This window comes from Acanthaster planci, linkage group LG02 (genome assembly GCF_054643075.1).
Source record: "Acanthaster planci isolate LZ-2023a linkage group LG02, COTS_SCS, whole genome shotgun sequence".
NCBI lineage: Eukaryota > Metazoa > Echinodermata > Asteroidea > Valvatida > Acanthasteridae > Acanthaster > Acanthaster planci.
Window position 1 is genome coordinate 32,294,524 of NC_141778.1, and position 15,163 is coordinate 32,309,686.

Genomic DNA, 15,163 nt, shown 5'->3' on the forward strand with positions numbered 1-15,163 from the left:
TTATGGAGCATATGAAGCCTCCATTGACGCCGGGACGGTTTGAAGACTTGGTGAGCAATAAAAATGATAAAACCTGTTGAACGTATACCCAGCAAGAAATGAGACAGAGGGGTACCCCCCCCCACATGTCCATTCCCTATACACATCCCAGACTATTGTTACTTAACACATCCCCCCAAGATGTCTGAAAGGAATTCCCCAGATTCCTGCGAGACAATGACCAACACAAAGTAGGGGGGGTTATCTCCGTCTCATACCTTGCTGCATATGGTTAAACGTACAATGTTTCCATAACAACATCAACGAAGCTGTTTTACCAAAATGATATCACCGTGTAGTTCAAATTCACAGCGTCACGCAGTACCGTTTCTGCACCAATGTACACGTTACAAAGCAAAAGATGCAAACGTACACATGAATTCAAGATGGCGCACAGGCAGGAGAGAGATTCGTCAGCGTCAACCTCTGTCGATGGCGAAATGTACGATTTAGATCGTCTACGGGCTGAGATTGAACAGGAGAAGGATATTTAGTAAGAATTCGTGGTCAAAGTATGGGGAATTTATCTGTTTACTGTTGCGAAAAACGTGAAAGGCAGCCCCGGCATGACGTCACTTTAAGTTAACCAGGCGTACATGCCATAGCCTAGGCCTATTCCTCCATGTTTTAACTCGCGGCAAAGGGGCAACTTCGTGCTATTCAATAATGTACAGCAGTTCCCGGATGACCAACCGCAAGAACAGACCTACAAACCCTAAGCCTAGACAGCAGTGTAAATAGGGCACATCCGAAATAGTGCTATGGGCCTAGGCCTACTTCGGTTTGTACGGAATTTCTCTGTCGTTAAAGACGTTATCTCTATGAACTGAGTATAATTTTTAGAGGTCTTCTGGGATACAGTTTGATATTGGATGGGTGGGTTCGTTGACATTAGGCCTAGGCCTGTGGCCCATTACACCACGCAACCCCCACAGCAGCTGCTCACTCGGTCATGTATGTCATTTGAAAGGTTATTGTTGTCGGCAGTATGACTGCTGTACCAATTACAACATATACAATGTGGCTCCCAACTCTTTCTTTTTAGTTTCCTTTCGCTCTCGAATGAATGTTGAATTTTAATTGGTTGAAGTGTGTGTCTATGATGGTGACCAACTAGGCCTACACGACGTGGCTCTTATTGCATTACGTCACGTAGACAGAAAATTTTGTTGGCCAAACATTACACATGTTACATGTACTGAAAGAGTAATCAGGGTTATGCTCCACATGTTCATCAGAAAAAAAAATTCATTTTACGGCAGGCAATGATGGGACTTTAATCAGTGGTGCATTATGAATGCGAGGAGTATGCCTACATTATAGTACACATAAAGTACATGTATGTCAGTTTGTATGTAACAGTTTACAGAATTCATGTACATGTATACTGAACATCACAGAAAAGGTTACATAACAGAAAATCGACAATTGAACATGGCTTAAAGTAGTACATATACTTTTGTCAGCATGACAAATTGAAAATATTAATGAAGCCATGAAGGTCTTGCACTTTTTCTACTGTTGCAGGATACAGTTAGCAAAACCACCATTGCTTAAAATGGGCAACTGTTAAAACTATTTTAAGCACACAGTTCCTGTTTTCTGGTTTCTTTTCATCTTTGAAGTGGAATGCTGGAAAACTCAGTGGGAGACTTGAAGAGCACTGTCATTGAAATTGAAAGAAGATATGAGCTAGCAAATGAAGAAGGTATGCATTGAAAAGTGGATGATGCAATACTGGTTAGTAAGTTTTCAGAATGTAAATTTACTGTTCATACTACTTCAGAGACCAGAATTAGAAACCACTACTGCGGGCCATTCTGTTTGCATGGAGGTGGTATGCACATGTTACATTTCTCTCAGACCAATAGGGTGTTGTGACTTTTAAAAAATGCATTTACGCGCTCAAGTTACAAATCATCAATCAGTTTTAAACATGGGCTTGACTAGTAGAGATTATCTCTTGGCAGAAATCTGTCCCCTGTGCTGAAAGTGGCTGGAGAAAGCAGATTGATTATAATGAATGTACATGTAACACTCAAAGAGCATTGTGGGTGATCAAGATGCCCCCAAAAAGGACAGGGAATGTCTAGACAGGCATGGCAAGGGCCATATTGGTACATACAGGTTGTGATCAGCAATTCCATTGTGATTGACGGGTGTAATAACTATTACAAAACAGACAGATCCAAGCACTTGATAGTTGCGCACTAAGAAAGTCCTCAGCAATGACGAGGTGCATGGTGCAATGAGTTTTGCTGATGACTTTCTGAAATAGTTACACTTTGTAACAGCTGTTTCATGCAGTGATGTGTGAAAATTCAATATTTCAGAGCACCAAGAATTTCTGCTGCTGGCCACAAGATTGTGGGAAATCTGCATGGGTGTGTGCATGTAAAGGAACTGAGTTATGGTGAACATGTTCTTTACCTTCTTTTCAGACAATGAGTGGAAGACCAGGTGTGAGACACAAGAAGAACTTAACCAGCTGCTGAACAAGCAGATAGACTACCTGAGAGACAGGCTGGACCAGTCAAGAGACAGCGCCAAGGATGGATTCGAAAGTGACCTGCGCTCTTATGAGGAACTGTCCGAGGTCAGTGCCAGAAATGTATTGATTGATCACTGATTGATTGGCAGATCGGATGGTTTCTTGATTAGCGTGATGACTGACTGTTCATTATGCAGTTCCCAGGGTTTAAGATAATTTTCTTCAAGCCATGACTACAATACTTCCCACTTCCTTGCTCAGAGTAGAGTACAATATTCTTTTGCCCTCAGTATTGTTTGGTATTGTACTTTTCTTCGTGTGAGGGAGAGTACTGTATTCCCTAACAGGTGGAGAACAGAGTACCAGTATTATGCGAGTTAGTCCTTTTGCCTCAGTAAATGTAATAATACCTGCTATTTCTCTTGAAGAACACTGTGAAAAAACAGCACTTAGTGATAACCATGAACTCATGACACCATAGACAAAATCACACAAGTCCCTATCCGTTTTTGTATGGTGGCATGTCTTCTCTCCTTTTGTACACAGTAAACAATTTCGTGATTTAATCATGAATGATTGGAAATTCCACAAATCACTTCAGATATGAGGAGAGCATGTTTATCTGCAACATGTCATTTTATTTTCTTCGATATAACTGGTGATCTATATAGATAACCTTGTTAGACTGAGTAGACCTGTATATTGAAGAAGGCTACTTCTAAATGTCGCATTTTGTGGGGCATTGCGAAATAAAAATAACGCATCAAGTTGCATCTTCAGAAGTGAATGTACATGTAGTTGCTTTCATTGAAAACACTTTTCCCCTAATGCAGTTTGCTACCTAAATAGCCAAAATGCAACAGATTACCCCATTTGTTCAAATGGTCTTCTACTATCGATCAGGTCCCTGAAGTAACAGGAAAAGAAAAAAATCCATTATGGTGAATACCGTAGAATGTCAGGCATGGCTAGGAGTAACCAGGTCATTCTATTTGCATAGACAAGGATCGACTGTTGCCATGGCAATGCAGGGGGCCATTTACACAGCAGTGATATCAAGTGTCATTGCTCCTGTATCCCCATTTGCTCCCCCCCAAAAAAGAAGTTATTTGCCCTGAACAGTATCTTGCAAAGGAAATCTAATCGTGGGCTACAGTTCAGATAAACAGTGTCTTGATCTCAGTGAAACTAATTTTTTTTCCTATCAAGACAAAAAATGGCTTGCCCTGGCAATTATTAAATGTTTTTTTACACAGATGACCAAGGTAGAAAAGGTCAAGGTAAACTTATATGTAAATTATCAATTATCAAACAGTGCTGGAAACAACACAAAAAGCTATGTCATGCAGCTTTGTCAACTGTAAAATAATCCCCATTTTTGAAGGATGTCAAATACTGCCAAAGTTTGAGATTAGGACAAGGTCTTCAGAATATTCACTATGTACTATTTATTGCTTTCCGTCTCATTCAACAGAGGGTATATATGTACATGTGTAAACTGTAAAGTGTAAACTGAAGGGTTTGTGAACAGCAGCAGATGACCGTCATGTAATGAAGATGACAGGATGCCTGGGCTCAAAAAGAGGAAAGGAATACAGAAACCCACATTTTGATGGCAGAGCATTCTTGGTTGAGCAATGTGCCATTTGTGACCATGGCATGTTTTCCAGACACTGAGTCAACTCGAAGTGGGGGATTCAGCATTTTCTTTCTGTGCCTGAGTGCCCAAATCCATTTGCAGGATGTTGTGACACTCATGGAGACAGCATAACAGGTCGGGACAGAAATGTCAAGCATTTTATTTTTCCCCCCTTGGTCATTCTTTTGTGCAGGGCAGCTTGAGGAAATTACTGAAACAAATCGAGCGAGAGAAGCAGAGCCTTGAAAGCCAGCTGAAGGATTACGAGTGGAGACTTGATCAAGAATCAAAGGTTCATCATGTTTAGTGATTCATGTTTCCATTTTTTTCTAGGAAACTGATGTGAAGCGTGATTAGCATTTTGGCATTTACGACATGATAAAAATTAGTTTTTGGTGAAACAATAACTTAATGTGAAAAAGCCTGTGTTTAAAGTGTACCATTGCAGCGTATGAAATGTTGGTTTTCTACTTGATATCAAATGTAATGAAGCATTTATTGATACATTGTATGGTAACTCGTATCTCCTTGTAGGCTTTCCACAAGGCTAATGATGAAAGGAGAAATCTGCAGACAGAACTCTTACAGGTACTCATCATGCAGTATAAACAGGGAGGGTTTACATACTTTTCTGTGGCAGAAAACATCTTTTTACGTATTACCCATTGACCGAGTTGTATTTAACATTTTCAGTTAACTGTTTGTCAAATGCCTTATTGACTCTGAGAAATGTTTAATTTTTATTTCACTACTTTTCTTTGGAAAAGTTCTTTAGAAGTTCAGTTAGATTTAAAAATAATAACTACATTTGAAACCTTTTGCACATTTTTAATAAGTATGAGAATGTTTTGATTTTGTTTATTAGGTTAGCTGGGACAAACCAAGTGCACATAATGGTATAATTTTACATTTCAATTTCAGGCAAAGCTGAAACTGGAAGAGCTGAAGTTTCCTCCCAACGCTAATAGTCCACAGAAGAAGTGGACTAGTCAGAGAGGGCGTGGAGTGGAAGAGAAGTAAGTGACATTCAGGGGAACCGGTTCAGTGCTTGTAAAAGGCTTAGACCATTTTTGACTTCCAAGGGGGCCTGGTAAGGTGATAGTGAAGAACTCTGTAAGTTAGCTGTGGAATGAAAGGAGTTAACTTGGGGAAAGAAGGCATGGGGGAAGAAAACATGGCAACTGTGCTTTCAAATGTACTCATTAAAAACTGTGACATTCATGAACTTTGTGAACAAAGCTTTGAGTGTAGTTTCACTTTTAAAGGCAGCCTGATAGTGTTAGACCCCTTGACAGGCCTGTTGGGAAAGGATACAATGCAAAATCTCTCAGCTGAAAGTGAAGATGCTGAATACACTCGTACAGAAATTGAGTGTATGATGGTGACCAACATAAAATAATCCTTTTCAAATGGCCAGCAAGATTTATTACAGACATTTGATCAATTTGGAAGGCACTTGATCTGTTGTGAAACAAAAGCAGAAAGCACTAGGATGTGGTCAGTCCAACTTGAAAGGGCTTCTCAGCTACATTCATGTGTCACTGATAAAGCACGTGGTTACCTGTTAGCACAGAGGAGAAACTTGGACTTCACCAGCCTACAGTCTGTGCATACAAATTTGTACTCGGCCTAAAATGTGGTATTCCTGTCCATGATGCCAAGTTACGCATAATTGTGTGCTCTTGCACTGTTCCTGGAATCTAGGTTGATAAAAAAAATTCTCTGAATTAATAGGCAGTGAACTGCACTGAGCCACTACTTGGGGATAAAGTATTGCATTAACCAGAAATACGTATTTTGTTTTCAGCGTTCCTGATGACCAGAGGATCTTAGACCCCAAGCACGGTCCCATCAAGAAGACTGCTGCCATCAAGAAACTGCCCAAGCTTGACACCTGATGCAGATGGGAGGATTGGATGGCGGAATCTGACACACAACTCCTTGGCTTTAATTTCATCAGGCTTGACCAAGTGCCTTAAGTGCTCACGGGTGGAGGGGGGGTTGTGACATCAAAAGGGTGTTCCAAGAACTACTGGTAGTCAGGACGGGTTAGTGATCAAATACAAACATGTTAAACTGATTTACTAATACAGTTTAGCACTGTGGTAATATCCACTGTGTTTGTCATCATACACTGTACAACTTCGTGGTGCCAACCAAAGAAATCATGGTTCTGCACCAGCAGAAACATTACGCTGCAATCAAATTCTTTGAATGTTTATTTCCAGTTGGAAATTTTGGGGGGCTTCACAAAAGTATACAGGATTTCCATCATGTAATGTTTACTTGATTAACTCTGGGCACTAGCTAAACACAATGAAGTCACAACAAGAAGACATCCGTCACAAACCTAGTATACATGGTGTATGCATCGCCGCTAAAAAATAAAGTTTATGTAAATTCTTTTCAAGACTTAAACTCTTGTCAGGAGACCTTTTTTTTGGGCAGTGCAATATACAATAGTAAATACACAGCGTCTACTTAAAACAATGGTTGTGTTTTGTCTCACTTGTAACCTTATGAATGTAGTACTAATAAGCAATACATTTCCATTATACCGGCACTACGGTCAACATGCACATGTGCCTTCAAAAATCTGTAAAGAAAGAATTACGACGGCTTGACAACTAATATACTTATTACTCAACAGAGGTGGTGGTGGTGACAAGTCAAATTTTGCAAGTCCAAGTCAAAAACTAATAGTTACGAGTCAAGTCATGAGTCACAAAAATAGTGACTCAAGTCCGAGACAAGTCCAAGTAAAGTGACTTGAGTCTACAACTCTGTTTACGTAACCACATTTCTCCATCAGAATTACAATAAGTACAGTGAGATGTACGACGTTGAATGCTTGATTACACAGCAATCAAGCAGTAACTTGACGTTAGTCTTACATAGATTCCATACTAATGACAAAGGAACTAAAGGACACATTCCGACAAATTATTGCAGGTTTTCATTTTATTTTATTTACAAACTCAGAAACGTCCATATCTTCACTAACCTAGTATGTTAGTTATAAGTTACTGATTAAGTATCAACAAAAAGGTGTTTTGTGAGTGAAGAAGGGAACAATGATTTGTAATATCTTTTAGTATTTTTTGTGTCAAAGACAGAATGGTTCCAATCATACTGAATCTCAGCTGAACCTAAAAGCCAGTTTATAAATAGCTTTTAATGCTTATATGTGAGTGTATGTATTGTGGAAAGCAGTAAATTTACAATTGCAGAAAAATGCAATGTTTTCTTGAGTTCAGAAATGCAACGTCCAGAGTAGTTAAGATTTGTGCAACAAATTAGAGCTGGGCACACAGAAACCCAATACTTTGCGGACCTGTGGGTATCGGTTGTGCAGGACAGTACCTAAAATTAGATTAAACTGTCTTGTGTTCCAGTCTAATTGTGGATCCTGTTTTCCTGAAGTCTACACATTAAGCCCATGACTGCAAGGCAGTTGTCACGTTTTACCGTCTTAATAGCGGAAAGGATTTCTCTAGGGAGGACAATGCATTCCCAGAAATCCTTCACAAAATGTCAGGATTTATTGGCTGTGGATGAGGTGCTGGATTTCGTGGTGAGTGACGACCCTCCCCTAGAAAACCTGGCTGTGCCCAGGTTTGTAGATGTACTTGACCAAAAGGCTGTTGAAAAATTAAATGCTACTCATGTTCATAGCTTATCAAGAATATTTGAATAGCTTTGTTGTTTCTCACATGATGTTGGAATATACATTTGAAGTGGTCTGTGTGCAACCTTAGAAAGGACAGTGGAGGAAATAGAGGACAGTTACATGGCAATCCAAATCAATAAAATCTCACTGTATTTGGTTTGATTTTATTGGCAAAACAAAATCTTAACACGACAGCTCAAAGTAACACAAATCTGTGATTTGAATTTACATAAAATTGAACTAAATTGCATTTGCAGACATCAGTAGATTTTGCACAAGTCATCTGCTGCCCGGTGCTAAGGAACAGGCACCCAGATTTCAAAGTGCTCACTCATCTTCTTGGGTGGTTCTGCACATGAAAGAAAACAGCAGTTTACCACAAATGTCATTTGGGCACTTATGAGCAGAAATAGAAGGTCATAGAGTTGTCTTTTCACACCGTCATGGATTGATACACACAGTTCCAATTTTGAGGCGAGTTGCATGGATGTATGTTGTAATATTTATGCTCCCTAGATGTACCTGTAGGTAGCATTTTTAATCCCAGCCCCTCTGCACCCTACACATCTAAAAACAGTTATCAGAGCAATGGCTATGAACTTTACAAATGCAAAAAACAACTTTCATTGGAGGAACATTTGTTGCAGAATTGAGCACTAAACATTATGAGCGTGATCATCTGAGAAAAAAGTGCACAAATCAAGAGATTAATACGACTGACCACAAAAGTCATAGCGTATGAAAACAAACTTTGACAACAGTTTATTGTATGAAAAGCATTACAAAATTCAATGTGCTTTCAAAGCACCTGTTGTATTTTCTTATTAGAGAGTCATCAACAGCAAAAAACATTGGGGTTGGTAATATACTACGAATAGAAAACTGCTTGCATGTTCAAGGGGAGCAACTAGCAAGACAAGGCATGGCAAAAGTGATTCCTTTTATTAGTACATTTTTAAGTAATCTGAAACCCACACAGCCCTCTGGCAACTAGCTGATGCACGCACCTTTCTGGAAGTCTTCCGGGTGCCTTTCAATGTAGTCATCAATGTAGAAATCTCTCCTGCCGAAGCGTTCTCTCTCCAACACCCCAAGGAACGAACCTATGCCAGCCCCAAACATGCTGTACAGAAAGTGACGGTGCATCCCTGCCAAGACCAAGAGTTACTGTTGGGTTAATGAGTGGAGTCAAGGAATGAGAACGACTGGTACATATACGTATGCTGCCAGCTTCCACCTTCAGTTGATACCCGTGTCAAATTGCATTAACACACTAACGTACATATAGGGTCATAAGTCAGGGGTGAGATTAGTGGAAATTACATGTCAACCAAATAATCAGCAGTGGTTTTGAGGATCCTAGTGCGGGGTAGGGGTTATGGTATATGTGTGCATTAGTGTTTCCAAACTTGTGTTCTACATCAACTTTTGTAGACTAAAAACGCCTCACTGGTGCACTATGGAGCTTCCAGTTTTTAAAAGGGATTGTTTGAAAAATCCTGAAATCAGGAAATCCTGATGGAAAAAATCCTGATATCAGGAAAAATCCAGATAAATCTCCCCTCTGACAAGTAAAACAACAAATGTTTTGTAATTCCAGGAAAGTCAAACACAAACACTGCTACTAACTGCTTGCTGGCTACAGTGGCCTAAAATATACATGTACCAATCAGAAAAGTTAGAGGGGCCTTCTGCCAGGATCAGACATCATCAGGCCCTTTATCTTTTTCAATTTATTTTGTTCATGAATTGTTCCCTTTTAGATATCTAGTTCACATGAATCATATGGCACTTATTATACATACATGTACACTCACTGTCCACTTGTGCTGTGGTGCCAGCAACCAAACCTTCTTCTATGTGTATTTCATGCAATGCCTTTCAATAAAACTTGCTTTGTGTTCAATATTTCTTCCGTCGTGGAGAGTTTTATTCATGGTCTAAGTTTGAGACTATGGCATAAATTTTGGGCTGTTCTTGTGCTTATGAAGGAAGCCATATTTTCCACTCGGGGTTTCAAATAATTGAAAAAAAATGTGACCAAATAGTGTATGCACTGATCCACCAATTGAGCAACCAAGTACAAGTTATGGCTGTGATCCTATAATGATGGGGGTGACGTGATGTCAGCATTTTTAATAAGGCCGAACAAAAAATAGCTGTTTCTCTGGCTACCCAACCTAGAAAATCACACAGAACCTATATCTTTTTATTCGACAAATCAATCAAATATAAAAACTTACGGTGCCTTGCCCCAAGCCTAATTTTGTGTACATCGTCCTGGACATTGTATTGTTTAAATTTTTTTAGCATAAAATGGACGGCTCTTGTGTGTTTGTATTTCAACAACCAGCGGCTTTACTACTCAATCACACTGCTGATATATGATACTGATGTGCTTATGTACGAGTAATAATCTCACACTAACTTAGTACCGGTACCAGTTACAAATGTACGTGCCCCCCCAAAAAAAAATACAGACCCATCATCCGACTCTAATTTTTTGGGCTATAGAAATTTGGAGAAAAAAAAATATTTTTTTCCAACTAACCACTCTGATTTATTTTTCAGTGTAAGAAGAAACACAACTAATTTTTTTTGTTTGGCCTAAAGGTAAAAACTGAAATTTACATGCACATGTACACTGCATATCTTAAATTTTGAATGCAATCAAGCTTTACCAATGAACCTTAAATCAAATTGAATCAAAGTGAACTCATATGCCTTTGGCACTTTAACTTATGTACATGTAAAACAATTTTAAATCTGGAGTGAACTGAATAAACAAAATCTAACTACAATAAAAAATTAAAAATCAATCACAAATAAAAAGGGCTGGAGTTCATGACTGACAAACATTTCAAATTACGCCAAATGTTATGCAGGGAATGCTCCATGTTTGTTCTCTACAAAATTACTCAAACAGATTAATTTATACTTTGCCTTCATTATTTCTAACTTTCATAAACCATGTAGGCCCACGTACTAGTATTATTGAGGAACCCAATGTGACGCGTCCCCTAATTTAATGCACTATTGCTTTTTGGCACAAAAAGTTTTATAGTTTAAGCCAGAACTAAACTGAAAGTCAAACCTTGAATCTTGCGCAAATTTACTGTACTCCATCCTGAGCTGATTTGCCTTGGAATGAAATCCATTCATAGGATAATCAACTTACGAGGGAGCAATTCATTTATGAAGGATTCAGGATTGCACTAAACTGCATGACCCAACTTCACTCTTTGCATGCCTTGTCTCAGGCATGTGTTTTGAAACTTTCAAATCATTTTACTCATAGCTATTATTTCTTTTGAAGACAGGCCTAACATGCCTAATGGAACAACCATTTACAATACAACTTGGTAAAAGAAAGAGTTTCAATGTCATTTATAAAAATGTGTGTTGACAAATGTATTAGTTGACTAATAAAAAACGTCCATAATGTGCGAAAAGGATTTCACATGTGTAAATATAGGCCTACATACAGACTACGGCCTCCAAGTGTGGGCCGAAATTTCAATAGGGGTTGAAGCTCCCACAAGGCTTGAAGACTAGTTTCCTCTCAAGACCATGAAGACCGGCAAGAAAAACCACTGGAAAGAATGTTACATGTACATGTATGTTCTGCCAGCAGTTTTTTTATATTTAGGCTGTTGGCTGACCATTTCAAGAAAGCCAAGGCCATGACTGCATGAGTGTGGAAGTGCCCTGAAAGCTGATGCTGAAAATTTTAGGGGTGTGCGTTTATGGGTATTTTTGGAACCAAGTACCCATTTTATGTCAATACCGGGTACCTGGGTACCCTTAACACTGACCGCCTAGGCCCTTTTAGCTAGGATGTACCCTCAATCCATTAGAATCCTCCAACTACCCCATGAAAAAAAATGGATACAGCCTCAGTCCTCCAAATCCATCCAATATTTCTTGAATATGTTCTGAGGAGGGGTGCCCACTGCCTCAATCCTTCAAAATCATCAAGCAATTCTTCTTATTATGCAGTGTGGAGGATTTATTATAACGTGGGCATGATTTTATGTATGGCTGGACATCAACAACACAAGGTTTAACCCACAACCTTGAGACAATGCATCCTTTGCAATCAGCAATGCAATTTTGCCATGCAGCCTCAACCCTCCAAAATCCTCCAAAACCACCCGAAAGATTTCGAATGATTGAGGTGGTTAGGGTTAATATACAAAGAACTCTTAACAAATGCCATTGTGTGCGATCCTACGGACCATGTGCCCAAATCACGGCTCTGTTTTCATACATAGAAAGCAGCACATTGTTCTAAACATTAGAGGGGAATCTCCCCCACCTTTTTATTAAATGAAATGTTCCCTCTGATTTGTAATAAACGTAGCTCTGTTGGTCTCTGAAGCTGGGTTATAACTGCAGGTACAGGTTTTTCAGCGGCACGCTGATTTTTCAGCAATTCTGCCCTGCACTATTAAAGTTCAGATACATTCTATACACATACATGATATTTTTATGGGTACTCAGCCCGAGACAATAGAATCTGGTTTGGATATCGATGGGTGGGTACCCAGCACAGGACTAACAAATTTCATTATTTACTATTTCAAACTAATTTTTACAAAAAAAAGGCATTTTGTGACTCAACTAGCATTACTAATCATTTGCCTGGCCACAGATGGAATGCCCAGTCCTCTCAAAAAGTGCAAACATCATGACTACCAATTTTTTTTTATTCAGAATTTTGACTCACGTTACGTAATTAATGGAAGTTTGATAGAACAGAATGGAGGTTTGACTACACAAAAACTTTTAAAATCCTGAAATTCTCGACCTTCAACTTTTATAGACAAAGTCACGACTGTTGCTTGTGAAACCAAAGACATGATGGAGGAACATTGTGACAAACAATGGAAGAAGTGTTATTTAACGAAATATGAAAAAAAGACTGATGTGTTTACAAACATTTCAGATGCCAATCTAGGAACCTTTTCGACGTTCGCAATGCATGTTGGGGTTTGGATGACAAACAAGCCATGCATTTTTATGCATAAACCTATGAGGGAAGTGAACCAGTCAGGGAAGTTAACTTCTTCTTCAGAAAATTTTTATATATCTGCTCACAACCTCAAAGATGCATATGTATTACAATGTATAAAAGCAACATTTTCAAATTACGAATAATTTTCAAACGTTTGTAGAGGAAATCACCCTTAACTGTCTTTTTTAGGGCCCCAGTCATTCTAGGCCCAAAAAACTTGACTGATCAATGCGGGATGAATGAGATACAAGTTGTGATTTTGATTGGACAATAGGCCTATTTATGATCTTAGTCAAAGCATAATCCATGACAAAATTGTGTGTCCTGAATTTTCCTTTTCTCTGCCAAGCTTTAAACTTTGAAGCTTGTGAATAATCCCAAATCAATAATGCAACACAATGTCAAAAGAGGATGGCTTGAATTGGAGTATGAAATAAAATGGAAACAGATTCATGTTTTGCAGGCACTTCTCCCACAGGATTGTTCATAAAATGCACTGCTTGTTTGTCATCAAAACCCATAATGCATTGTTAATGTCGAAAAGGTTGATTGACTACACTACTAGTACTACTACTGGGATTGTAGGTCAACTCGCTCCCTGGCCAACTCGCCCCTTACTGACTCACCCCCTGACCGACTCACCTCTTACTATCCCGCCCCCTAGCCAACTTGCGCACTGGCCGATTCGCCCCCAAGCCAACTCTCCCCCATACAAACTTGCCTCCTGACCAAAACGCCCCCTCAGAGGAGAGTCTGCTGGTTTGGAAATTTGGGCCATTAACTACATATCCAAAGTGATCAGAATCACTTTGATTAGCTAATCAGAATTCATTGTCTGGCACACATCATTACCTCGACCTACAGGTATTTAAATTGTTCTGTGCAACTGATTTTGTGTAAATCTCACTTTAAATATACTTGAAATAAAATGTTCTTTACTCTCAACTATTAAGCTGTGTTCGTCTTGTTTTTATTATAACCAAGTTATGACCATCATTATTATTTTCATAATAATTTATAATTATTATCCTAACTTCTTCAAGGACACTTACTTAGAAATGTAGTTAATGGTCCAAACCAGCGGACTCTCCTCTGAGGGGGCAACTTGGTTAGGAGGCAGGTTTGACAGGGGGTGAGATGGCAAGGGGGCAACTGAGCTGGGGGACAAGTTGGCAATGGGGCGAGATGGTAAGCGGCAAGATTGTCAGGGGACAAGTTGGCAAGGGGACAAGTCAGTAAGGGGTGAGTCAGTAAGGGGCGAGTTGGTAAGGGGCGAGTTGGCCGGGGGCAAGTTGACCTGATTCCATGGAACCAGGTCAAGTTGTGCCAGGACAACTCGTACCCAGGTCAATTCGTACCCCCAAACTCCCGCCCCAGTCAACTCGAACCAAGGTCATCACGTACCCAGGTCAACTCGTACCCAGGATAAGTCCATACGTTAGAATAGTGCTGCAGCCGATGCTCTGCACATGTGCTATAAATTAACTGTTCAGTACAGTACATACATGTACAGTAAACTTACGATGGCCCTGCATCACACGATGGTTGTAAAAAGCATGTGGTGAGATTTCACTAATAATCAACAAAGAACAAGCAACATACAGCGTTTCTGCTGCACAACCATTCTAAATTCTTTCTACATCCAGTTGTTCTTATGTATATTCAAATTTAGCATTATGTTTGCCAATCTCCGGTAACCACGCCCGTAAGTTTCATATTAGGCCACTGATGTCATAAATGGCGGTGCAAAAATTTTGATTGGATACTGATCAGAGTAGGCCAGGCAGGCCGCGCCGGTATACGTCTGTTTTCTGTTTTTAATACATTTTGTAAGTGTTGAAGGTGTGTTGACGTTACTATCAATTTGTTGACGCTGATTAGTACGACCCACACAAACTGCATGACCTACCATGCCTACCATCCCTACGACGAAAAATGTGAACACCACCACCTGGCCATGGTCAGGCACTAGCGGAAAGCCATGTCCATCTTTAATTTGTGTTTATTGTGCAAATTTCAACCCTTACCAGACACTGCAGGCCTTCTCATAAGAGCATTATGAATAATTGATGCAGCCAGTCCATAGCATCCAAACATAAACGTGTATTTATTGAGATATGAGGTGAGATTTTTTTGCGACGAAGACATTTTTTGCCACCCGCTCGTAGATTTCACGCCAAAATCAATAGTCGGCTCCCCTCACCGGGGCATGAATATTTCCCGACTAATATAGTCTCCTTGTAAGTTTCGCACGTTCAGAAATAAGACTCATATTGCAGCCCGGAAAAAAACCCAGTGTAGATCGGT

The 15,163-nt window shown here is 39.6% G+C and overlaps 2 protein-coding genes across 2 annotated transcripts; one reads left to right on the forward strand and one right to left on the reverse strand.

Annotated features, from left to right (window-relative positions):
- The first annotated feature begins 381 nt into the window (after positions 1 to 381).
- On the forward strand, positions 382 to 7,855 carry LOC110976926 (coiled-coil domain-containing protein 169-like). Its single transcript, XM_022230640.2, has 7 exons — positions 382 to 532; positions 1,665 to 1,747; positions 2,481 to 2,635; positions 4,363 to 4,461; positions 4,704 to 4,757; positions 5,091 to 5,185; positions 5,977 to 7,855. The coding sequence occupies exons 1-7, from the start codon at positions 426 to 428 to the stop codon at positions 6,065 to 6,067; spliced, it is 684 nt and encodes a 227-aa protein (XP_022086332.1). The 5' UTR covers positions 382 to 425; the 3' UTR covers positions 6,068 to 7,855.
- LOC147800152 (uncharacterized) lies at positions 7,113 to 15,078 on the reverse strand. The gene is made up of 3 exons (XM_087133470.1): positions 14,884 to 15,078; positions 8,847 to 8,987; positions 7,113 to 8,188 (listed from the first exon to the last, which is right to left on the reverse strand). Exons 1-3 carry the CDS (start codon positions 15,002 to 15,004, stop codon positions 8,136 to 8,138), a joined length of 315 nt encoding a protein of 104 aa, XP_086989596.1. The 5' UTR covers positions 15,005 to 15,078; the 3' UTR covers positions 7,113 to 8,135.
- Between the last annotated feature and the right edge of the window lie 85 nt (positions 15,079 to 15,163).

What these genes read in the sequence shown, in the direction of transcription:
- LOC110976926 (XM_022230640.2), top strand. Translation starts at nt 426, where the DNA reads ATGGCGCACAGGCAGGAGAGAGATTCGTCAGCGTCAACCTCTGTCGAT. An exon ending in GACTTGATCAAGAATCAAAG is followed by an intron (nt 4,462 to 4,703) that starts GTTCATCATGTT and finishes ATCTCCTTGTAG; the next exon opens with GCTTTCCACAAGGCTAATGA. An exon ending in GGGCGTGGAGTGGAAGAGAA is followed by an intron (nt 5,186 to 5,976) that starts GTAAGTGACATT and finishes TTTTGTTTTCAG; the next exon opens with CGTTCCTGATGACCAGAGGA.
- LOC147800152 (XM_087133470.1), bottom strand. Translation starts at nt 15,004, where the DNA reads ATGTCTTCGTCGCAAAAAAATCTCACCTCATATCTCAATAAATACACG. An exon ending in GAGAAGGCCTGCAGTGTCTG is followed by an intron (nt 8,988 to 14,883) that starts GTAAGGGTTGAA and finishes TGGTCTTGGCAG; the next exon opens with GGATGCACCGTCACTTTCTG. An exon ending in CCCGGAAGACTTCCAGAAAG is followed by an intron (nt 8,189 to 8,846) that starts GTGCGTGCATCA and finishes TTTCATGTGCAG; the next exon opens with AACCACCCAAGAAGATGAGT.